Genomic DNA, 26,846 nt, shown 5'->3' on the forward strand with positions numbered 1-26,846 from the left:
GTGAGAAGAAAAGGAAAGTGTGGAGTCGAAGATGAGCCCGAGGTTCTTAGCCTCACAGGTGGGAGCAGGAAGAGGACCAAGGGAGGCCGGCCAGAGAGTGACAGGAAAGGAAGGTGCAGGAGTGCCGATGAGGAGGATCTCTATTTTACTAGCATTAAGGCAGAGGTCTTTGTTGGCACACCACTCCTGGATTGCAGACAGTCAGAGATGAGAGGGAGAAGAGGTGGCAGAGGGGAGCCTGAAAATGAGTGTTATCCGCATAGCACTGAAAGTTGGAGCAGAGAGCACAATGCGGTGGGGTAGGGTTGCCAGGTATTGGTTGAAAAGCCAGGGAGAGAGGTTAGACCCCCTGGGGAACACCACAGGTAGAGAGTGAGATCGAGCGAATTGCACCTCACATAGCAACAATCTGCCACTGCAACAGGCAATGCCAACCGAGGGGAGTGTAAGAAAATAAAGCACTTTAACAGCTAAAGGCAATCAACTCGAATGCATTATTTATTTTATTTTATTGGGCATTTATAAGGCACTTATACAGCTAGAATAGTGTTTCAAAAGTGCCACAAGGCAAAAGGGAAGGGAACATGGGAGCAAAACATGACAATGGAAGAAAATGACAATGAAAAACAAATGACAACAGTGGTCCTACTAGGCCTTGTGACATTCGGAACATTGCAAGTGCAGAGAGAGAGGGGAAAGGGGGTGTGGGGTTAAGTACAGGAGTGGCCCTCAGTGGAGGAAGTGCCTGAATGCCCACTGCAGTGGCAAGTCAGGAACGAAGGAAAAATTGAACCCTTTACTCTGCGCCTATTTTATTTTGTTGCTTGAATGAACCTATTGGTGGTTCTTCCGTTGAAAAATAAACAAGACTCTCTTAACCGTTTTGTACTTCCTTTTAATGCAAATCCATCAATCATCAATGAAAAAGCCCTCTACTCGTGTTTCATTGTCATTGCATTACTCACAGATCTTCAGGAGGGACTAGGTTATTGTAACAGATGCCCCTCAACTAGAGGTTGATCAAACTTAGTTGCGTAAGAATAAAACTAACTATCAATGAACAAAAGACAATTTAGTTTATGATAGCTGTTTATAAAAAGGTCTATATTTTCATCATTACCATGTGAAGTTATAAAAACGTACAGAGTAGCCATTCTTACCAGCATAACTCCCCAGAAACAAAATACAAGAACCTTGGCATGTATGCGGTTTGTAGGACATCATTGGACTGATCAATTACTTTAAAATAGATCCCCAACTTAAGTTGCTTACTTAAATAAATGATGCGCCCCATGTTACCTTCTGTTCCGATAGGTAAGGTCACTTGTAAGGTCTTGGACACTCTCTTTGCTTCTTCTTGGTGCCGCGACTCACTAGTCATGGTATCTGATTCACATGCATTTCGTTCTCATCTTCCGTATCAAGCATTCTCTGTATCTTGGGCCGGGAGTGATTTTCTCTCGTCAGTGATATCAGTGTTGTTCTGCGGGTGGATTGCCCACCATTGGTGTGGTGTGGTCACACCACCACCAAACTCTCTCTCCACTTGCGTTGTGATTTCTTCCATTCTCATAAGCTGGGCTCCCACTGTCTTTGGCTCTGCATCTGAGCTGGACTGGCTTACACAGGCTCTGCATTCTGCGATAGCTGCACCTCCTTCTGCTCTATGCACAGCGGGCTACGCCTGGTTCTCTTTGCTTTCCACCGTCTCTCGGCTCCTCTAGCTCTCTCGCCGTCACGCCTTCTCTCTTGTGCATATCACCCCTTTTCAGCATCCTTGGCAAAATCCATTGGAGAGACAGATTTAAAGGGATAGTCTTAGATTTGTGAGGAGCCAGGGATGAGACACATACCACAGGGAGGTCAAAGCTTTAGCTATTGACTTTTATTTCAAACAAAAAGGGGTTGGAAAATGCCTCACTGCCCAAGGTATTTTCCCGACCTAAACCAAAACTAAGTGTCTGTCTGGTGTCAAGATGTCCAAAGCAAAATGCCCAGTGTCCGAAATCCTATCCTTGCCCTGACATTCTACAAACCAACTCTGATATGTAAAGGGTAATGTCTTTGGTGTTGTAAGTGCCCAAATGTTCAAAAGAAATGTTTAACTCCAAAACAAAAGTTCCCAATGGATAAAGGTCACAGTTCCAGAGGACGACTTCCTTCCCCAGGATTTCCTCTTATAGATGCCCAAGCTCCCACGGGTAGAAGCCTTCATTAGATTTCTCTGTTCAGCATAAACGGTGTGTATGTTAAACAACTTGGCTGTTGGTCTTAGTTGGTGTATTCCCTTGTCAGGTTTCTTCTCCTCTTTAATGTAATTTCAACACAGTCTTTGGCTATACCTGATGTATCCTCATATCAGGACTTCCTCATGTGATCTACTTTACACACTTGCCAACTTGACTTTGCCTGGTATACTCTCCTGCCAGGGCTTTTTCATGTGCTTCACTTGACACATTTGCAAACTTGACAATATTTTGTATTCATTCCATTATTTCTCTTTTGTAAATATTGAGTAACAAATTCTGTTTCATATACCTCATTTGTTCTTATTTGCCTTCGGCAGGCTTACCGAAGTGCGGCAGTGTCCCAACTTCCCTTTTGTTGACTCGCCGATTTTCTGTGGCTTGCTTCGGTTCTCCCGTGTTAAGCATGCAGTGGCTCTGCAGTGTCCCGATCTTTCTGCCCTGGTTCGCCGACCTCGCTGTGTGGTGGCTTCCGTGTCCCTCACAGCTCCTGTTTGCCTGCTATGCACTTCTCTGTGTTCAAGCGGCATGGATGCTGCTCTCTGTTACCTGCGAATGCCAGGAAGTCTCCCCTTCTCTTCCTCTCGTGGCGTCCTATCAGCGGACCGGCTCCAACAGTCTTCTTTCCTTGGGCTTCTCCGTGAGCTGGTTGGCTTCACAAATTTACAAGTCAGCACTGAGAGGACTAGGTTCTGTCAGCCAGCGTTTCCCTATGTCGGCTGCTTCAGTGTTTTAAATGTCCCAGCACCAATTATGCGCTCGCAACCACTAGAGCACAGCTTGTGCTTCTGATCTTTATCGATCTTCATTACTCCCCTCAGCTTTATCTTCGCAGTACTTTTACCTTCATGGAATGGGAAGTCAGTTCTTGGTGACTCATAGACAGAATATGGGAAGTTAGTCTTAGTAGCTTCCATCGGTGGGTGAAGGGAGTTATGACAATATGCCATTAAGGCATGGGGAATGGAGGGGGTATCCCTAAAAGGAAAAGGTCGATACCATGTCTCGTCTTGTCACGACTTGAATCCACTTCCTTTAACTCCTCCTCACCTGAATCTTCTACTACCTCCTCCAACCTTTCTGCTTCTTTCTTCTTCTTGGGTCTTTTAGACTCTATTGTTTTCTTCTCCTTCTTCTGATGTAAGTAGGGACGTGCTCCTTTGGTGGCCACCTTGATCTGGAGTATGTACAGATCTTGGGGTTTCCTGAGGAGCACGCCTCCTGGACAGGGAAAAAGCCAAAGGCTCAAAAAACCCTGTTACATGTTCCGATCTTCACCCAAGTATAGATGTAGTAGTTAGGATTAGAAAAGGACACTTCCACTTTAAGATCAAAAAAATAATAGAAATTCTCCGCAATACTGCATGCTACAATCCGAAAAAGACTAGTAGGAAGTGATAATTCCGGTTCCCACGGTGACCTCACAAAACCAGACAGGAGACTTGGATCCTTAGAAAACAGGATTCAGTGTAGAGTCGAAAAGAAGGTTCCGATCTTCAGGAGTGAAGTGAAGGCGGGGGAAGGCAAGGTCCGCTCCGGGAAGCCATGGGGCAAGGGTAAAAGAGACAGAAATTAAATAAGAAAGAAATGAATCCAGACAGCAGAAATGAAGAAAAGAACGAACAGTTAAATTACAGTAATATATGCCGTACCAAGGACGACTAAAGTAAAGTAAGTAGACAGAGACTGGTACAGAAAGCAGAACCAAACACTTAAACGGAGATAGCGTTTACCCAATTTGGAAGAAAGGAAGACAGGGAAAAAGCTTAAGAATAGACAAGGAACTGGCAGCACACGTAACAACTATGATACAACGCGCCGAGCGCCAGCTTGCACTGTTGTTTATAGGGTACGACGGCCATCTTGAAAAAGACTAGACCATCACAGTGGAACAACCAGGACCATGTTAGTTGTATTTCCAGCGGCTCAGTATCTTCCAGGGCTGGTGCATGACACGTCTGATGTGACTCCCATGAGGGCTGCCTACCCCCATGCAATTCTCCCTCATATAGTCGCTCCCAGGGTCAGGATCAGGTAATGGCTGCCGTCCCCTGGCCACATGGGGAGAGGTCACCACTGGAAAATGAGTGATGACACCATCGGATTCATCACAGTTTCCTGTTGTGGATAACAGGAGTTCACTTAATCTTTATGGAATTGATAATGTTCCGTTATGTTAGACAAATCAATGTAGGCCATCACCTTGAGGGCATCAGGGAGTTCCTCGTGGGAACAGGAGTCTTTGACCCCCGAGAGGGGAGTCTCCCCTGGTGATGTCCCACTAGCCTCGACCCCTAAAGAGGGTGTTGCCGAGCAGGCTCAGCTCCCTAGCCTCACAGGAGGGGACTCCCCCTTGTGGAAAAGGGACGAATCCCCTCAATTCATCAAAAGTCTTTGCAGGGTTTGAATCCTGAATGCTTGGGCTGTCACATACTGATGCCGAAGAAATGTTAAATGTTTGAGCCATGTTCTGAAAAAATGGAACTGAGGTGTTGGGGCGTAGTGACGCTGTATGTACTGCCGCCGTCACATCTGGAGTCGAAGGTGTGGCACTGTCAAGGTATGCAGAGGTCAAGGAGTGGACGCTAAGTCGCAGTACACCCTCTGTTGAATTTTTCCAAGCAGTTGGGGCTGAAGTGATGACCTATCAAGAATAGGAATCTGTGGGAAAATTGAAATTTGGATGTTCTCAGGTTGGTATTCACAGCCTGAACCACTAAGCTCTCAGGTTAGGCGTAGGTGTAAACCAAAGCCGGTTCTGAAGGAGTCGGTAGGTGTTTCCTAGCTAAGTCCATCAACTGCTTATGCAAAGGAAGGTATTTCCCAGGCTTCCAGCATAGGGGCTTCAACTGCCGGATCAAAAGGCAGTAAGGTTTCTTTATGAGTAACTTCATCCAGGATATTATCCATAACACCAAAATGAATGTTCAGACTGGAAGGGGCCGACAACCACAGGGTGTTCACCACCGTGACCATCAGGCATTGGAATGGGGCTTCCAAGGAGCCTGCGCCTGTAAGATGTCAAACTCTGGAGATGTATCCAGACCACTGTACTCCTGCAGGTCGGAAGCCATTTCCACTAATCCTTCCCCTCCCCATCTTATCAGGAAAGTCCCACACCTCTCAAGGGCAAAGGGGTTCCATCCCAAAGGGGATGGATCATCTTCCTAATAAAGATTTCACCCATTTTCTCCATAAATCCCCCCATTGGGAGTGTGGCATACTCCAGAGGTGACCACAATACAGAGAGGGCCAATAACCAGGGCTGGCGATGAGTGTTCAATACCCGAGGGCAGAGAGTCCAAGTGTAGAAATGGGTCACCGTCCCTGGGAGCCGGGGCCGAGCCCTGAAGCAATCCTTCACAGGATCCCTGCTGCCTTGTTTAAGCCCAGTAGGCGGGGGGCACCATCTGCACAAGGGCTAAAGCCGACATTGCCTTGCAAAGATGGCAAGCATCTTTAGCCTAAAGGCTCCCCATTCTTCCAGGGTGGAGGACTTGGTTGGAAACATTACTTCTGGAGCTGATTCCGGGTAAATTCCTCGAGTGGCAATTCCTTCTCTTTGAAGAGGAAGAAGAGTGGTTTCAAGAGCAACTGCTCAGTGATCAAGATCTTTTGCAGTGATTCGTCTTCTCCTTTCGGGCCCGGGACCGGTCTTCCAACCTCCGCTCGGCGCCCTGGGACCTTGAATGAGATCTCCTGTTGCCTTTTATCTTGTGGAAAAGGGTAGAGCTTTGACGTCCGTTCTCGGAAAGCCCTCAGTTGCACCAATTGATTGCTTCTGCTCCTACTATCCTCCTCAGGGTTACCCCATCTCCTTACCCCAGGTCAATGCTACACTGGACCGTTGTGGGATTGGTCACCAGGAGTGCACAGTAGACTACTTGCTCACCAGTGTTGTTATGTCCACAGTTAATTTTCCAGACATTTTTATCATGTACAGAAATATATGCTATGTGCTGATACGTTTCATTTAAGTGCCAAAGTTATGATCAATTGTGCTCTCACCTTAACAGATCTCTTGAGACCATCGATTCCCTAGCTCTGAATGCCATTACAGTTTCAGTCCGATTAGCTTTCCTGAAAAAAAACGTAAATGAATCAGTACTTTTAAGGCTAAATAAAACAATCTTATAGATTTTAGCACAATTGGCAGGGACAATGTTTTAATCACAGTGCTCAGAAGTCATGCATTATATTAAAATGGTAGCTGCAAATTGTCAAATGTGGTTGACCTAACCACAAGTGAACTAAATGGCACAATGGAAGTTAAGTCAAATTGGAACTGAACCATTGTCATGAAACTTGTTCAATTAAAACGTTTCAATCCTTTGCATTTGGTTCTTCTTCACAGCCTGCCCATCCTAAATGAGTACATTTGAGGCCAATTACAAGACTGTTTGAGAAACAGGCTCTATACTCTACATGTATTTTAGTTAGTAGTACAAATTAAAGATCTGCCTCCACACGTATCTGCTGGAGCCCACTGAGGGCTGTCAGATGGAGGAGTTAAACAGGTAATACAAAGCCACAGGAGCTGGGACACACTTGAACAAGCAGAAAACAATCACTTGGCTAATGTTTGTCATGAAGATGGGGTAGCAGAGAGAGAAAAGAGGGTTCCATGTAATAATGTCCCTGCAAAAATGTCCCCGCAAAAATGTCCCGGACATAAAAGTCGCAGTTTTTGGTGGAGACATTATTACATTGATCATGCGGGGGACACCCCCGCAATCCCTGTTTTTATGGGAGCCGGGGACATCCCCGCAACCGGTCCCCATGCATAATGTCACCATATATAATGTCGCCAATGGCTTTTCCCGGCGACATTATGTATGGGGACATTATTACCTGATACAGAACAAAAGAGAGAGAGAGAGAGAGAGAGAATATAGCATAGATGTAAAATCAAACACAAGGACCATTTCCATTTTTTATTATTTTACACTTACTGATAACCTAAGTCAAAATGTGCTTAATATTCTTAGAAAGGAAGAAAGGAAGCGCCTTGACCTTTCTGTTTTAAGTCATTACACTTTCCTCTGTTACAATAAAGAGCTGACAGAAATTGGTGTATGATGAGCAAAGAAAAAGGTTTAAGTTACTTACCTGTAACTATTGTTCTCTAGCTTGGGTCTGGCATGGATTCACATGCTCATGAATATTCCCAGTCGTCAAGCTGGGACTCCTCAGTAACAGAAAAAACAGTTTCACTTTAAAACTGTATTTCTCCTCTAAACCAATCACTGTCCTCTGGGTCATACTGCCACCATCCAATGGCAGTCCTCTCCCTAAGCTCCACCCCTGGTGGCCATCTTCAGATTTGGTAAGCACGTAAAGTGGCAGTATGAACCAAGACGAGCCAGAGAGGGGAAGGAGGGAAGTGTTTGCGTGTGAATCCATGTAAGGCCCTTGCTGGAGAACAGGAGTTACAGGTAAGTAACATGTTACTTCTCCAGCATTGGGTCTTACATGGATTCACATGCTCATGAATACGATTACATAGAAGTGCATATACACAATCACGAGAGGTGGCAAGGCTCAACAGAAGCAATGCACATCCCTGGAACAGACTCACCTCATGAAAATACGTTGAAAAAACACTGCCTGGCCGACTGCCTGGGATCCCTGTTGACAAAGTGGAATCCTGTGAATGTGTTCGTGGACCTCCATTTAGCAGCCCTACAGATGTCGAACAGGGGAACACCAGAGAGAAACACTGTAGTTACTGCAATGGCTCTCGTGGAGTGGCCGCTCGGTCGGCCTGGTTGAGGTCTGTTGGCCAGATGGTGGCAATGAGTGATTCAGCCAGAGGGCCACCTGGAGATGGAAGCCTTTGACAGGGCCTGAGAAGTATTTCGAGACAGTTTGCTGAATGCCACATCGTACTCCAAGGCATGCAAAACATCCAGTGAATGCAACGCCCTCTCTGCCGGTGAAGATGGGTTAGCGGAAAAAAACCCAGCAAGACTAATGGTTTGTTCAAGTGAAGGTCTGACGGAACCTTCGGCATTAAGTACAGATGAGTCCGCAAAACCATCTTGGAAATATGGAATGACAGAGACAGAGGTTTACATGCGAGAGCTTGAATTTCCGCAACACGCCTGGCTGAGGTGATAGCTACTAGGAAGCACGTTTTCCAAGACAGAAACTTCAAAGATGCTTGATTCATTGGCTCAAAAGGTGGAGCCATTAGATTTGACAAAACCACATTGAGCTCCTATGCTGGAACTTGAGTCTTCACCTGAGAGAACACCCTAAAGAGGCCCTTGAGGAATTCCTTCACAAGTCTGTGAGACCACAGGGAGAGCTTGCCAGGAGCCAGAGTATACTGGGATATAGCGGCCAGAAGCACCTTAATAGACGCATGGGCTAGCATGGATTTAGCAAGCAGGAGCAGATATGATATGATGTGGCATTTATAACGCGCCTATACACAAGTGTTTCAAAGCGCGACGAGGCAAGGGAGGGGGAACAGAGGGAAGACACAACGATCTTACTAGGTCAAGTGTCATTCAGATCACGCAAGTGCAAAGGAAGGGGGAGGAAGACAAGTGCAGTGGGGGAGTGCAGTGCATGGGATAATAGAATAACAAGATAAATAAACGGCCAGCAGGTGGCAAGTGCAGGGTGAGTGCAGAACATAAGTGCTAGTGGGGGGACTATAGGGATACAGAGAACAGTCCACAGGTGCAGGGGTTGCCAGGGAGGCAGTGCAGAAGTGCATCTGGCAGGGCTAGGGCCCAAGATAAGATGGGTGGCCAGGTAACCAGTGCAGTTTCAGTAACAGCCAGGACTTTAGCAGGAGAGAGGGGGAGAGAAAGCAGAAGCAAAGAGGAGGGTTTTCAGGTGCTTCCGGAAACGCAGGTGGTTCTCCTCAAGTTTCGGGGAGGCAGGGAGGCTGTTCCAGAGGGAGGCCCCAGCCGAAGAGAGAGATCTGCCACCAACTTGTTGCTTGGAGAAGCGACTGACCCTGAGGGAGTTGGAGGCGGATGAGCGAAGAGCTTGAGAGGGAGGATATCTAGGAAGAGAGAGTTGCCGGTATTGGGGCCCCAGACCCCAGAAGGCCTTGTGGACGATGCAGAGTGTTTTGAACTTAATCCTCGCAGCCACTTGGAGCCAGTGCAGAGATTTCAGTCCTGGAGAGATACGATCCCTGGGCTTGAGGCCAAGGACAAGTCTCGCAGTCCTGTTCTGGATGAGTTGCAGAGGGCGTAGATTTAGAAAGAAGCTATTGCAATAGTTCAGCTTAGAGAGAACCATAGCTCTAGAGACAGTGACCTTCTGGGGGAAGGAGAGGAAAGGAAGAATACCACTGAGGAGGTGCAGCTGGTAGTGTGACTTCTTGGAGACATCAGAGATGTGAGGTGAGAAAGAGAGTGTGGAGTCGAAGGTGGGAGCGGGGAGTGGGCCAAGAGAGGCCGGCCAGAGAGCTACAGGGAAAGAGGGAGTGGGTGTGCCGATGAGGAGAATCTCAGTCTTACTGGCATTAAGGCAGAGGTCATTGGCGGCGCACCACTCCTGGATAGAAGACAGACAGTCAGAGATGAGGGATGGAGAAGAGGTGGCCAAAGGTACCCTGAAAATGAGCTGAGTGTCATCCGCATAGCACTGAAAGTTTGGGCAGAGAGTGGCAATGCGGTGGGCAAGGAGTGCCAGGTATTGGTTGAACAGCCAGGGAGAGAGGTTAGACCCCTGGGGGACACCACAGGTAGAGAAGACGATAGCGGAGAGGAAGGATCCAAGTTGGACCTGGGAGGGTCGGTCAGAGAGGAAGGAAGTCAGCCACTCCAGGGCCTGATCGGTGATCCCTAGGTTAACAAAGAGACAATTACGCAGGATGGCATGGTTGACTGTGTCAAAGGCAGAAGAGAGATCAAGCAAGATGAGGACACAGGGGGTGTTAGAGTCAAGGTTGGAGAGCAGGTCTTCACGGATGTTCAGGAGAGCAGTTTCCGTGCTTCTGGCAGCTCTGAAGCCAGACTGATGGTCATGAAGACAACCAACAGATTCAGTGTGGAGATTTGGCTGGGAGATGGCCAGTTTCTCCAGGAGCTTGCCCAGGAAGGGAGTGATGGAGATTGGGCGATAGTTGGCCGGGCAAGAGGGATCGGCAGAGGGTTTCTTAAGAAGAGGGTGCACCAGGGAGTCCTTTAGGGGGGAAGGGAAGACCCCAGTGGCAAGGGGTGGTTGTATAATTCAGCCAGGGCCGGGGCAAGGGTGTCAATGTGGTCCTTGATGGTTTTGGAGGAACAGGGGTGAACCTGTTTTGACAAGACTTTCATAGATCGGACTTGTCTAGAAACCTCGTCAGCGGAGAACAGGGGAAAGGCCGAGAAGGAGGGAGGAGAGGTGGCTGCAGAAGGGCCAGAGGAAGAACAGGGAGTATAGGGAGGGAGGGGAGAGGAGGCGAGCGCGGACAGAATGTCCTGAGTTTTAGAGATGAAGTGAGACGCCAGTGCCGTGCAGAGGGCCTTGGAAGGGACAGGAGAGGTAGAGACTGCGGCAGGATTGGCCAGTTCCTTGCAGATTTTAAAGAGTTCAGCCGAGTTGTTAGATGCCGCGGAGATGAAGGCTTTGATATGAGCTCTCTTCTTGGTGAGGACAGAGAGCCGATATTGCCTTTGGAGCAGGCGACAGGCCAGTTTGTCGCAAACGAGGCTTGCAGTTTTGCAAAATATTCCTTCGGTCTCTGGATGGCAGTGCAGAATGCTGTCCAGTAAATCCCTGAGGGGGAAATTCCCAAGGGCTTCTGACAGATCGTTGAGAATGGGAAAGAGGTGGGCAGGCAGTCGCTGCGAATGGGCCTGGACATTGCAGACTGCGTGGTCCGTTCAATAGCATCGGCCATAACGCTAAGGAGGCAGGCCTATTTAAAGTCTTCAGGCTTTTCGCCTAATGTCCAAAGCAGGTTACTGGACATGCCCTTCAAGGGAGAATTCCTGTTCGGTCAAAAGGCCAATGATTTCCTAGAGAAATGTAAGGAATCTAAAATCGCTTCAAGATCACATGGCCTAGCTGCGCAGCCAGCTAAGCCTGCCTTCAGCTTCACCTTTAGGGCCAAAGGGTACCGGCGATATAGGCCTTATGGCAGTAAAGCACAGTTTCCACCGGCCAGGCAAGGGCAGAAGTGTTTCTTGTGCTCTGGAGGGGCAGGGGGGCTTCTAAGGGCCACCAAGCAGTGACAGCGGTGGGGGCGGGGGCAACCCAACCTCCTAAGCCACTTTGATTTCCCCTCCCACAACTTAACGGTTGGCTAGTTCAGTGGGGTTATTGTCTGCCCTTCTTAAGAAAACCACAGGACAGACCCCCACCACCTCCAACCCAACCGGGGTAGGAGCTTCAAGAAGAGCTGCATGCCCTGCTGTTTAAGGGTGCCGTGGGAGAGGTACCTCTCGAGCAGAGAGGATCGGGTTGGCATTCCCGGTATTTCCTGGTACCCAAGAAGGGAGGAGGTCTCTGTCCCATTCTGGACCTCAGGGGCTTGAACTAGTTCCAGAGGAAGGATAGTGACGTTGAAAATCCTCCACGCTCTCTCGAGTTTCCAGACTGGCTGGTGTCAATAGATCTACATATGCCAATTCATCGAAAGCACAGGTACTTCCTGAGGTTCCTCATGAGGGACAAGCACTATCAGTTTAAAGTGCTTACCTTTGGGCTGACCTCTGCTCCCAGGGTCTTCACCAAGCTCATGGCTTTAGTCGCGGCTCACCTCAGGAGATCCGGGGTCTATGTATTCCCGTACCTGGACGACTGGCGAGGCAAGTCAGTGGGACAGGCTTTGTCCCAACTGGAGGACACCCGTCTGTTACTGCACAGGTTGGGCTTCTCCCTGAACTTAAAGAAGTCCCATGTGACACCAGTTCAAAGGCTCCAGTTCATCGGAGCCATCCTAGACAACCGGGTACGGAAGGCCTTCCCTTCCGAGGAGAGAATCTACAGCATGGCACCGATGGTCGACTTGTTCCGAAACCATGCCACTCTACCAGTGGCTTCCTTGCTTGGCCTCTTAGGTCTCATGGCCTCCTGTATTTTTATAGTGCCAGGGACCATGGTGCGCATGAGATCACTACAGAGACTCCTAAAACACCAGTGGTCACAGCACCTCAGAGCTCTCTTGGATCTCCTCAAGGTGTCCAGACATGTGGTCAACGACCTTATCTGGTGGACAGACCGCAGCAATATCATGGCGGGGTAACCCTTATGGCTTCCTTCACCTTAGGCCCGAGTGGTCACGGATGCGTCTTTGAAGGGTTGGGGTGTTCACTGCGAGGACTTGCAGGTAAGCAGCCTTTGGTCAGCAACGGAAGCCAAGTGACACATCAACAGACTGGAGTTGCGAGCCATCAGGTTCGCCCTAAGGGTGTTCGCTCCATCTCTGTAGGTGAAGCATGTCCTGATTCTAACAGACAGCATGGTGGCCATGCACTACCTAAACAAGCAAGGTGGCATGCACTCCCTCGCCATCTGCACAGAGGCGATGCAGCTGTGGTTCTGGTTATTGAGAACCAGATCTCTGTCTCAGCAGTTCATCTGACGGGAACCTCAAACAGTTTGGTGGATGCTCTGAGCAGGCAGAGCACAGTCTCACGCGAGTGGGAAATGTGCCAGGAAGTCCTAGAGGCGGTCTCCTCTCTACTACGCCTAACCTCCAATTCCCATCATTCCTTGGGTTCTCAGGAGGCTGAAGAGGTTTCGAGCAACCATGATCATGATCACCCCGGACTGGGCAAGGATGTGGTACTCGGACCTTCTGGATCTAACCATCTGCCCAACTCTTTGTTGCCTCGGCGGACGGATTTCCTAACCCAGTAGGAAGGCCGGGTGCCTCAACCGAGCGCAGAGCCACTCAATCTACATGTGTGGCTCTTGAGAGGATGAGATATGACTGGGACATCACGGAGGAGGTACTTGAGGTGTTGCTGGCTGCATGTAGACCATCTACCAGATCTTTTTACGCGTGGAGGTGGAGAAGAATTGAGGCGTAGTGCAGGCAACGCAAGATATCTCTTGCCCCACCACTACAGTGATGGAGTTCCTTCTGTCACTGGCCTCAGCTGGCCTTTAGGTCACCACAGTCAAAAGATATTTGGTGGCTTTGTCCATGTTTAAAAGGTCCCCGGATCAAGGTTCATATTTTATGATCCTAGTGATGGCATAATTCCTGAAAGGCCTTATCAATAAGTTTCTGCCAACTCCCTTTATTCAAGATTGGGACCTGAATCTGGTGTTGACATTTCTAATGGCGGCTCCTTTTGAGCCTATGCACACTTGCTCTTTGCGGCCTCTCTCTTTAAAGACAGCCTTTCTAGTGGCAAGAACATCCGCTAGGCGGGTTAGTGAATTGTGAGCCATATGTTGCAAACCGCCTTTCCTGAGAAAGCCTTGCTCAAGTTGAGACCTGGATTTCTGTCATGAGCACTGCTCCCGAGAACCCAAGTCAAGCCCAGCATCCCCGGAAGCAGGCTCACGACCCTCGTCCCCGGCTCCAGCAAACCCCTATTGGAGCCCTTTGGACCATGTCCTGGGGCCTCTAGCGCCAGGCTCATAAGGAACCTCAGTCCCAGCGCCAGGGGCGCCGGGCTCATAATTCTTGCAAAGGTGCTTGGGTGGACCTACCTGTAGCAGACCATGCTGCATACTCACCTTTGCAAATGCTGGCAGGATGAAGTCCCCAGCCTTCTGCTGGGAGGAACTATTCCCTGAACTGGGACTACTTTCTTACCTGGGTGGGGCTGGTGCCACTCCTTAGCTCTGGAACACAGGAACTCTTTTACCTGGGCGAGGCTGAGGAAGAAGACACCCAATCACTCCAACACTATTTAAACCACACCCGATTGGGAAAACGTGCTTCGCGTTATTCTGCATCTGCAGCAGGACGCTCACTGAGTCAGCTCCAGCATTCCAGTGACATCTCCAGCTTCAGCTCAGCAACCTGTGGAAGAAAGACACGAGAACTATACTTACCATCCAGGAATCCAGACACCGGCAGAACCTGCAAGCAAAAGAAACATAAGGTTAGCAAGTTGCAACACGTTTGCAGCCGCGCTCGCTTACCTGATCCATCTGTGCTTTCACAGATTCTTCGCGGCCTTCTCTTCAGCAGCCTAACGGCACCTGTAAAGACAAAGAACATTGTTAAGTAGGAATCGGGTGAAGGCGGCCGCATTTACTTTTCTTACCTGCGTTTGTGCGCGTATTACGATCTCTTCAACCGCAGCAGCCCGGCACCTGAAAACAAGAAAAGACATTATTTAAGTGCCATTAAAGACTGCAAGAAAGCCTAACACTTACGTGTTTCCCCACGTGCATCCGCGACTGGGAAAACGCCCGCAAGGTCCCGACACCTGCAAATAAGAAAAGAACATTGTTAGAGATGCTATAATAAGGTCACAGATCATTATACTCACGTACTTCGCACGTGCAACGGCAACGGACGAACAACGCCCGCAACATCTCAAGACCTGAAAACAGAAAACAAGGGACATTATTGAGGTGTCATTGAAATTCCCATACCTACGTACAACCGCACGTGTCGCGCTCTCAGTGACCACGCCCTCAACATCCAGGCCCCCCGAAAAAGACGATGCAAAGACTTCATTAACGGTGCCCATCTCTTCAAGACTATAAACTCTTTATACCTACTGGCATCTGCTTGTGCAGTAACGGCGGCATCACCTTTTGGCATCTCAGCACCTGTGCCACTTCTAAGGCCACAAAAGACTTTGAGGACCTCCAGTGACGTAACTGGAACCCACGCACCCCTGCATAAGTCGCAGGATGGAGAGCCCAGCATTTATACGCCTAAGTTGAGAGCTCACCAGGGCATTGGACTTTCGGAGAGTTGGCGATTAGTGAGGAGGAAGTCCAGCCAAACGGTCATTAACCCTTTTTTCTTCCGCCTGCAGAAACCTTACCCTGCAAGCCAGACGGTCAATAGGAGGAGGCCCAGTCCAGAGAGTCATCCGAGCTCTACGCTTCTCAATTGAAGAGACTATAACAGTTCAGCCGGGACCAGCGCCTCCGTGGGAATCAGGTGAGCGTTACAATTTCTCCCGAAAGTGGTCTCTGAATTCCATCTGTCTAAGTCCATAGATCTTCCAGTCTTCTACCTGCCACTGCACCCTTCTGAAGGAAGCAGACTGTTTCCATCGGCTGGATCCGAGAGGACCCTAAATCCTCTATGTCGCAAGGACGTCTGAATTCAGAAAAACTGACCAACTCTGGTAGCCTTTTCTTTAGCCTGTAAAGGTCTGGCAAAAACACAACAGACATTATCCCATTGGATCATCTTTTCCAGAGTGGAGTGTTACCAGTCTGCAGGCAGGGAACTGCTGTCAGGCATCAGGGTGCATTCGACTAGAGGGGTCTCTGCGTCAATTGCCTTACAAAGGGGGGTCCCTGTGAGGGATATTTGTCGTGCAGCAACATGGTCCTCTATTCATACCTTTACTAGACACTATAGTCTAGATGCTGCCCGCGTAGCTGATGTGCATTTTGGCATGGTGGTGCTGCAAAATCTGTTAATTGAACTTTATGCCCGCCTCCTTTGCCCTACTGCTTTGGAAGGCTATCAGATGAGGAATCTGCCGTAGAAAGGCAATCTATTGAAGGAGCAATTACTTACCTTAATGTTCTTTCTATGGATTCTTCTTTTGCAGATTCCTCATCTTCCCTCCTGTCCATCCCTGCTCAGAAAGTCAGTGCCTGGAAGTGCTTCAGGCTGTTTGGCTGTGGACCCTGCCAGACTGAACTCGGACCTATTGACTGTTTGCATGAGCGAGAGCCGTCGGCAAGAGGAAGTGCCAGCTTCTCGCAACGTGCTGCTACTTGGACTACCTGAATCATAATTCACAGTGTTGCAGGTAGCCCCGCCCCCTAGCATCGGGATTGGTGTGCTCCATTTGAAAAAGTCTGTGCACGCGCACCGCGCGCGCGCACCGTAAGTGCCTGGAAGTGCTTCAGGCTGTTTGGCTGTGGACCCTGCCGGACTGAACGCAGACCTATTGACTGTTTGCATGAGCGAGAGCCGTCGGCAAGAGGTAGTGCCAGCTTCTCGCAACGTGCTGCTACTTGGACTACCTGAAGTAAATAGATTCGTCTGAATCTTGTTATAGCGTTTCTTCTGGGGTTTAGGTTTAGCGTTTGTGCTGTGGTGTTAGTGTCTCTACAACGTTAGTTACTACCCTCCTGTTTCTTACAGCCATAATTCACAGTGTTGCAGGTAGCCCCGCCCCTAGCATCGGGATTGGTGTGCTCCATTTGAAAACGTCTGTGCACGCGCACCGCGAGTGCCTGGAAGTGCTTCAGGCTGTTTGGTGTTCGGCTAAGCGGATGAGCGGGTGGGCGCTCTTGGACTAAGCACGGATTAAGCATAGGTCCTTTTTCCCTTTTTTTTTTGTGTTGGTGCAAGCACTCACTCGCAGAGTCCTCTCCTGCATTCTAAGGTAGGATCTTGCTATTGAAAATCTTTAGTTATCTTGGGAACTTTATAAAAACTTAACGTGAGGCATTTGATTGGGCATTTATTTAGTCATCATAGATGATGGCCAGTGGTCTGAGGAGTAGAAAGGGCTCTGAAATGGCGGTTCCCTTTAATCTTACCGACCAAATTAACAATGGGGCATATTCTACAAGTATTGTTGATATGGATATTACAAGACATCCGGTTGACTTGAACATAGAATCTAAAGTGCCTAATGACTTGTCTCCAGGCTTTACTAATGAACTGCAGCCTCATAATAGCAATTTAGATCTCGAAATCCTGGCTGATTTGGAAACCCGCATTAGGTTATCCATCGGTTTACTGACTCCACTAATACCCAGAAATCGTGATTCGCATATGAATGCAGATAATTCTGATGTATATCTACCATCAAATTTACATCTGCCATTGTCACCTGCTAATGCTATAGCTTTAGATAATGCCTCTCACCCGGAACTTTCTATAAGCCCTGATCTCCATGTTCCATACTCACAAAATAATGGGAGTGAACTTAGCTCATCCCATACTTCTAAAGACCAAGAACCATTCACTTTCCCAGTGATAATACGAATATTGGATTTGCTGGACAAAGGACATGATGTCACTCATTTAGGATTAAGGGATATAAAATATTCTATGAGTGAGATTGTGTCCAAAGTCACTAGGATGGAAGGATTTATTCTTGCATTGGAAGGGCTCCATATAGGGGTAAAAAATCCCAATGAGGCCAAAGCTAAAATTTTTCATGAACAAAGTACACAAACTGAAGTAAATTACTCTTTCGACCTACAAGGTTTTGCAAATCAACCTTCTAAAGGACTTGACTTGCTCCTATGCGAATTAGGTACTATGAACTCTACAATAGTTGGACTTAAAAATAAACTTGAACCTTCAACCCCTAATATTTTGCCAGAGATAAGTGAGAATACTGCGGATAGCCCATCAGCCCTAATTAAACTCATAGAGGAACGAGAACAAAATGCGGGTACTGCCGATAGTGAAATTGGCTATATAGGCTACTCTTCTAGAAGATTTTGCAAAAATCAAAAACAGCGTGTTAAACGTGCCGAAAAAAAACGGAGATCTGAAAATGAAAAAATGAAAAAAATCAAAAAAAGAAATCTATGTGATCTCCGAAAGTGGTGGTGAAGATGTGATTGATGTGGCACAGCTTTCTGTAGAATGCCAATCACATCTTGGGGCAAAGATAGGAAAGGCGAAAGAGTCAATAGATACAACACCGCCATCAATTCCTAACAATCATGTCAAAATGGTTAGTGTTGAAGTACACTCAACTTGTGTAAACTCCTTAACTATGCCTGATACTCCAATTGACCCCGTTAAAACAATTGAAGATGAAGTAGAAGTACAGACAATTCAAAAAAGGCTGCCGACCTACTTTAAAAGTGTAGGTAGGAAACAGACCTCAAACAGATCTGTACTATCTCACAATCCTCCTATTGTACTGAACAAAGGCATTATATCATCTTCTGTTGTATTACCTAAAATGGCCCCGTCTTTGTACTCCGAAACTTTAAAAAACACCTGTCATGGACCCAACTACTACGATTGTTAACGTACCAGTTATCCAAAACGGTGGAGGAAAACTTACCACTATTCATAATCAGTTGCATAATAGGAGTTCTCCTCATTAGAACTTGGGTGATGGTAACAGTGCCATTTATGGTATGCATGAAAAAGATAATCAACCAATGCCATGCATAAATAACGATGTAATGAGTGTACATGATTCTACAATGAATATTCAAAAAGGTGGAACTCCATCATCTGAGATGACTGGTGGTATCAATGAAAAAGCTAAGCAAATTTTGCCTTGTATAAATAATGATGTAATGAATGCGCATGATTTTATGCTTAACGCTTTAAAAGCTGGTATCTCACCATTTGAAATAATTAATCAGTTTTTGAAATCTCAAGAGTGTGGTGATGAAAATATTGCCCAGCCTAATCTGACTTGTCAATCTCTTGTAAGCATCCATATATGCAGAGAAGTTAATTCATCTGAACTTGCTTATAGGCATCATAATGAAACCCTAATCAATTTGAAAAGCGTGTTGAATTTAGATGAACATATGGCAAGGTCAAATGGTTCAGCAAATGCTAATGTGGGTAATTACAATCTGAACAAGGTAAAATTACCGGACATCTGCCCTGTCACACTACGGTAAATAGTAAGAAATGCATTAATATGTTGGGTCTGGAAGGTAAGCAAGAAATTCTAGGTGATGCACGTATTAATAGAAAATATCTTTTAGATCTTCTATATACAATTCCATCATTGAGAATAATTGCGTCTAGTGATATTGACTATTTCTTTGGCTCCAACTAATAATTACTGTATGACATGTCATTTATTTTCTGAATACGTGCTGAAACTTATTTGGTCCTTTAGAAGGGAATTACATGAAATGGGTTTCTTGTTATTCACATTCAATGATGAAAAGTTGGCAGGAGAATTCTTATTTGATAATCAAAGACCCATATCCTCTGAGCAAAATACAAATGGAGACTTGACGACTAGCGCAAGAAATCAAAAAATGTGTATATCCCAACTATTAACGACTGCTCGCACCAATAGTGAAATGGCGTGGATTGAACCACTATTAAAAACAATATTTGCGGCAAGTCCTAACTTATTTACTTCATAAGTAAAGGATAAGACAGTACTTACAGTACTGTCATGGAATTCATGTGGCTTTAAAAATATCAAGATTTGGCTTTCCACTCTTGTTAAATTGCCATCAATTTTCATGTTTCAAGAAACAATGAAAATTGAACCACTTGTTATCCCTGATTATCGATCATATTGTTCTCCTGCCAGTAAAGGGGTTGAAGGAAGACCTTTTGGTGGGCTAACAATTTCTGTCAACAATACCATTGCCTGTACTATAACTCTGGTGTACTCATCTATACATGTTCTAGCGGTCTTCTTGAATTTAAACAAATTTGACACAAGGATTATTCTAGTCATGAATGTATATTGCAATCATTTGAAATACAAATTATTGGAGATACTTGATGACATAGATTGTTGTTTTGACCAAGCGTCAACATTATACTCCAATTACGACACTATTATGGGTGGTGATTTTAATTCACAATGTATTGGAACACCAGTGTATTATAAAGACCACAAACAGGCAAATTTAAATAGCTTTAAGAGAGGAACTATATTTCGGGATTATTTTGATGACTGGGATATGTCATTTGTGAAGTTTGACATGGATTCCAAAAATATACTTGGAAAAGGGGCAATACTACTTCAACGATTGATTTCTTTTGTGTCTCTGATTTGTTGTTATCGTGCATTGATGCTGTCACAATTGGGGACATTATCTATAGCGATCATGCTCCCATTACCCTTAACGCTTCTATTGTTACGAATCAATGGCATGTTAATCAGTGTCTGCAAGCCATTGAGATTAAAAGAGAAAATATATCTCTTAGATGGAATCCTACCTTATACATGTGGTCAATGTTCTAATGCCGGAATGATACTCTATAGAATATCTAAATCAGATGATTAATGATTGTATCAGAGAAGCTCTTAATAAATTTGGAATAAAACAAACTCCTTTTGTGACAAATCACAAACATAGATTTAATTATAAGATTAAAATTCTAAAAAAGATCTAGAAATCGCGATATATGAAAGCTTGAATTAGCGAAACTTCCTGCTAAACTTTATTCACTAAAAAAGAAGATTATAGCCCTGGAATACAAATTTAAAGTAAAGGGAGTACATATAGAGCAATATAACAAAGAAAATTGTAATATGATCAAAGCCATTTGTAGTAGAAATTCCCGCGATATTTGGGCTGCTCTTAAAAAAGGGGATACGGCGGATTTCCGTAATGGATCTATAATTAATGCTGAAACTTGGATAGCTTATGTTAAGAAAAAATAGGAATTACCAGATCGCTTTGCTAAAAACCAAGATGACGTAGAGCTATCATCTACTGACATGCAATTTGTATGGACCACCTTTGATATTATGTGGGCTATCAAAAAATTATCTAATTCCCATGCCCCTGGCCCCGACGGGATCCCATCGTGCGTATATAGGTCCGTCCTATTTTTTGGAGTATGATCCTAAAAATTAAGTTTGACAGTATTCTAGTGAGTGGCACTATCCCGTCTTCATGGGTTACTTCCGTTCTTATCCCATTGTATAAAAAAGGTGATCCTAGATTGCCCGAGAACTATAAACCGATATCATTAACAGATGCGGCGGCAAAGGTGTTCGCTATCCTAGTTATCTATGAGCTTGATAAACATCTAGCAACTTATAAGACCTATTTGAAATGCCAAGTGGGATTTAGACGTCAAATGGGAACAACACTAAATGCCACCATAATGAAACATCTGATTGCCGGAGCAAATAAAAATGAACTGAGCACAATTTACATTGCATCCATTGACATGTCTTCTGCGTTTGACACTGTCGTGCGCAATGTATTATGGATCAAAATGCGTAAGTTGGGAATTCCGGAATATTTGATCTATTGGATCAAGAAATTTCATACCAATACATCTTGTAGAATTCATCTAACTCGGGGTGGTTCTTTAACTGAACCTGTACAACTTCATCTTGGTTTAAAGCAGGGCTGCAATTATCTGAAGGATAAGCTCAAGCTATATCAGCCGCCGAGACACCTACGTTCACGGGACCTAGCTCTGTTGGCCATCCCCACATCTACATTTGTGTCCAGAGGGGATAGAAGATTCTCTGTGTTTGGTCCTAGACTCTGGAACAGTATACCCAGGGAAATTAGGACTTTGGATTCCCTGAATAAATTCCCTAAGGCGCTGAAAACATTTCTGTTCAAATACATTTCAACTATTCTGGGCCTTCCGAACTACTTGCACGCATAGATGGAGTATGGGTATTTATACAATTCTGGTCATTTATCTCAGCAGACGTCATCTGCGCCATTACACGGTTTGGTCCGTTTCGAGCGCGTTACAAATTCCTCAAAATCAAAATCAAATGATTGTTAAAAAAAAAACTAAAAAAAATCTTGTCTGACGCTACGCAATGTGGTGTCTTATACAAGGTTCTTCTTCCGTTGGAACCTTATTGTTATTATAACTTCTGGTGGGCTTATTAGCCCGTTGTTATCTTTGTTTTCCTAAGCAGCATGGCGAGAGCGGCAAAAGGGGGAAACTGAGGTATGGAGCATAGGGCCAGAGTTTATATACGATGCCCGAGGTCACGTCTGGAGCAGACGATCGAGCACTGTGCAATCCATAGAAAGACCATTATGGTAAGTCATTTCTCCTTTTTACCGATATTGAACAGCTGGAGTCCTCCCAGAGTCATGTTTTTCAAAATCTTAGCAAAGAAGAAAAAGCACTGATCAAATCCTTAGCTACTAATGACAATATCGTCATCAAAAAAGCGGACAAACATGCAGGTATAGTGGTGCTCAATAAGCAAGATTACATTAATGAATCTGCTGACAACTGAAGGACTGCTCCAATAGAGGATCTATTGTTTTTGCTGGAGTTTACACCAGCAGCACTGCGAGCCATGCAGGCTCTTGCTGCTCTTCCGTAACGCTTCCTGGAGGAGGCGTGTACAGCCGCAATCACGTGACTTTGTGCATGACATTTAAGCGAGGCAGAAGCACCCTTGCGGCTTCAAGCCCTGGAGGCAGTAAGGGCTGGACCCGCTGTTTTGCTGTTTGCCTGGAGGCCTGTGCCGGAGCCAGGGGAACAACACTTAGTTGTTAAACACCCCAATTCATTCTAAGAAGCGGCCTGCAACGCCGTACTGATTTACATACACGCTGCTCGCCCCTTTTCAGATGATACAGACGAACGCCTGACTCGACTGATTTAGCCATAACTGATTTAGCCATAACGCGAGAAGTAAGTGTGCAAAAACACTGAGCCAACTCTTAAGAGACTAGTAACACAGGCAGGACTGCTGGCTCCCAGGAATCCCCATCTCCTCTCACATGCCAAATAGTTTGGAAATACAAAAAAAAAAAAAAGCTTGCATTAAACCTAAAGTGAAAGTGGACAAGACCCATTTTATCCTCCAATTTAAACCTCAATACACTGCTCCATAATCGGTGCCCTTTGTTTGCATGCAGATTTTCTTCACCCCCAACGAGCCAAGAAACCCGCCTGCTTATAGGTAGAGACTGAAAGCCCTTCGGCTATTTATCTACTGCACCCCAAACGGGCCACACATCAAGTGCGAGCTAGCATCGAATTAGATTGCCAATAGCCACGCCTGCTCACTGGTGGAGACTGCGGGCCTTCCGGCCTTTGATCCACTTTACTCAGAGCGGGCAATACATCAAGTTCGAGCTAGCATCGAATTAGATTGCTAATAGCCACGCCTGCACGACTGGGAAGACTGCCTTTCGGCCATTGGTCCACCACTGTTTAAATTGCATCAACAAGCAACGTGTGAGCCAATACCTGCATACTAGAATCCACAGTATACAGACTTCCTGGTAGATACCGTGATCCGGACTACACAGGAGAAAGAACCAGGCGCATTCAAAATCGTACTTCAACCAATGCCAAACTCGGAAATGACTCCCCCACAAACAAGAGTGCAGACAAAAAGCACAAGCACACCCAACATCAAGGGTAAAGGTGCAAGGAAACAGGGCCCAAACAATGCTGCAGAAAGCGATCATCGAACGACAGATAATGGAGGAAACCAAAAGGAAGGCGGAAGCATAGACATGAAACAAATTGAACTATCCAAACCTTGTCATAAGGAGTTGGGAAATGATTTATCAAAGGAACATGATGAAATCAGATCACACAATAAAGCAGAGAAGACCCTTCCACTACCTGCACTGCCAGAAAGCAATGACAGCGCGCTAGATTAAAAAACTAAGGTCAAGGAACAGGATGAAGTAAATACAGAGGAAAAAAGTGACGGAAATGAGCTGAGAGAGGAAATAGCGACAGAACACAAGAGAATAGAGAACAACACTATCCCCAGAACAACTGATGAATTAAGCCATTGAAAAAAGGCAATGCGACTGAAAAAGACACAAAAAACGATAGACAGAAAAGCGAAATATATACCTCACTTAATGAACTGAAGCATGAAAAAGAATTATGGAAACACAAGATAGCACATGAGGATGAAGAAAAGGAATTAACCCAGCAGCAGAAAGCCAAAAAAGCAAGACGAAAATGGCAATCACTCTATGAGATTAGAAGACAATCCCAAGTGCCATCAAATAAAATGGATGAACAAGCAAACCCTAAGGCAGCGCTTCTATCACTTGATATAACTGAAATAGAAAATTTGATGAAAAACCACGAAAAAAGGAGAGAGGTATTTGGCAACAAACTACATCCTAACACACTAGACGCACAGTCTGGCAATGCGCAAGACACACAAGAAACCAGAAAAGTAACCGAGAGAGATTACAAAGAAATACAACACAGAACCAGCAAAGGGAACCCCTTTGTTGATGCATCAGCTAAAAAAAAAAAAATCGTTATATCCAGCAGATTCAACAACACCGAACATATGTGGATGTGAGAAATGTCAAAAACAGGAAATGGCATCCATACCAACCTCGATGCTGGATCTTCAAAACATGTTAATCACGACAACATCACAATCTCTCATTCCATATATGAAACTGCAAGAAGCTCTCATCGAAACAATAAAAGACCAAGCCACCTTACTTGCATTAATGCACTCAAAACAAACTTATCAAGATGCTTATATGAAGAAACTGCAGGAACGTTTAGACACAGAAGCAACCGCTAGCCATATATGGCAAACAAGACTGATTGATATTGAAAGAAGCGAACGCACTGAAAAATCAGATCTAACGCACGCACTGATTACTATGATGACTGAAAGAAACCATCAGAGAAATCAGCCTACGATAGATATGATAAAAGGAAAAATAAGCAATCAGTCGAGTAACAAAGAACAAAAAAGGATAGAGAACGATCCCACGGAAGAGGGCGCACCAAAAACAACACACAACATCCCGGTGGATAATCTAATAGATCTAACTGAGCCTACGAAGACATCAGAATTTCAGACAAAAAAAAACCTAGTGAAACCAGAAAATTATGATATCTTCAGCAAAGGAAATAAAACGAAGGCTGAAGAAGATAAACAAAAAAATGGCACTATTGGGAAAAGTAAAAGGAAAACTGGATCACAAGCTTTTCTGAGAAACCTAAGAATTCCAGAAAATGAAAAGGATGAAAAAATCAAAAACAAAGCGCAGAAGCACAAAACGCTGTTAAAGGACGAAAATAAGGAGAAAATAAAACCCTCAAGAAGTGAAGGAGATTCTGAAGAAAGAATAATGGAAGAACTGATGGAGATGTCCGTACATGAAGATGAAATTATTGATCTATCAGACGAGGCACAAATTCAAATGAGCCAAGCCTCAATGATTACCTTAGATAACTATGAGGAAATTCATCCGCAAGAGTCCACCGGATACGACTTTTCTCTCGAAGATATATCTAATGAAGAAACACAGGACACAACATATACTCAAGAAGATTATGAAGAAGAACACAGAACAGATGAAAGTAAGGAAACATCACAAAGGAAAAGTAGACACATGGAAAATAAAACCCTGATCGAGAAGAAGAAAAAGGAAAAGGAACAGCGGGAACTATCGGAATCAAGAGTGAAAACAAAACCACAATTGCCAATATTTATTGACCCTCTTGAAAAGGTAAAAAGACAGCAAAACAAGATAAAACTGCAAAGAATAATGAAGAAAAATGTTAACTTGATATTGTATCGAACAAATGTACTAAGATTGCTACATGTGATACCGGACATGAAAGAAATAACGACCAAAGACATTAACACTATAGAATTCTTGGACGAAACAACAGATCAAGTCTTGATTGAATTCACCAACAAAGAAGCATTAACAAAGATGAATGAAAATATGATGACGCTAAAAGAACTGGGATTCAGCCTCACGCCTCTCGACCTGGAAGAAACAAGGAATAGAGAACAAAGATCGAAGCCGGACATAGAAGAAAAGACGCAACAGAGAAATAAAGATTGGAATCACAGAAATGAAACTCAGAATACACCTAAGGTGACAGCGCAAACATCAAGAGAGGCAGAGGGGAGAAGACTAGAGAGGGAAGCACAGCTGCAAGAACCAACAGAGAAAGAAATACAGAGAAAGTGGCAGGAATTGCAGAGTAAACAAGGAATATGGCGACAACTTGAAGATTCAGGCATAAGTGAACAAGACTACTACACCAATCAAAGATAACAACCAAAGAACGCAAAGTTGCCAACTCTCTCACTTTAATCCTGGAACACCCGCGGTCATAGCCATCTCTTCAAAGAAACAGGCAAAATTCTACATGGCGGAGACATTGTTTGTATACAAGAATCTTGGCTGACTGAACAACCCATATATGTGATGGATACATTGTACTGATGAACCCTGTGATAAAAGGGAAAAAGGGCCAGCCAGCAGCAGGACTCATGGCTATGATAAAGTGCACAGCAAACATAGAAATATTTGATTCGGAAAACATCACCCCTGGATACAAGCCACTATGCTGAAATTAAAGAATACACAAGCTACGACCCATTCTTATAAAGAGGCAGAGAAAGACCAGACTTGGTGTATTCTTAACGTATACTGGAACCCCATTGCAATAAAAGAAGAAACTTTCATAGACAATGTGTTCACAACAATTGATCAAGCCAAAATCAAACACCCAGACTCAGAATGTATAATCTGGGGCGACTTAAACATTCATTTATACAATAAGGAAGGCGAAGAGTTGAACGATCTTGCACTAGAAAACCGTGTGAGAAAATGGAACAAAGAGATAGCTAATAGACAACTGCTCAGATCAGACTGCTGGGACACCACAAGAGAGCGAATGATTGAAACCTGGGCAAATGGTAGCAAAACTGCAATAATAGACTACATCTATATGTCCAAAGGATCATATGAAGAAACTAAGACCGCTATGAATCTTAAAAATCCTTACAGCGACCATTATATATTGAAAAGAGTTTTGAACATCATGTCAAGGAAGAAACCTACCTGTTCCCTGCCTGATATGGAGATAAATGAAGGAATTAATAGATT

General features: G+C 45.1%; 1 protein-coding gene across 1 annotated transcript in view; it reads right to left on the reverse strand.

The window, feature by feature from the left end:
• The window catches only part of PRKDC (protein kinase, DNA-activated, catalytic subunit), a 3,362,625-nt gene that overhangs the window by 126,098 nt on the left and 3,209,681 nt on the right, over window positions 1-26,846 (reverse strand). Inside the window, exon 82 of the mRNA XM_069621025.1 lies at window positions 6,255-6,326. Within this exon, the coding sequence (XP_069477126.1) occupies window positions 6,255-6,326 (72 nt within the window). The remainder of the gene's footprint in view (window positions 1-6,254; window positions 6,327-26,846) is intronic.

This window comes from Ambystoma mexicanum, chromosome 5q (genome assembly GCF_040938575.1).
Source record: "Ambystoma mexicanum isolate Mex_15411 chromosome 5q, UKY_AmexF1_1, whole genome shotgun sequence".
NCBI classification, from domain to species: domain Eukaryota; kingdom Metazoa; phylum Chordata; class Amphibia; order Caudata; family Ambystomatidae; genus Ambystoma; species Ambystoma mexicanum.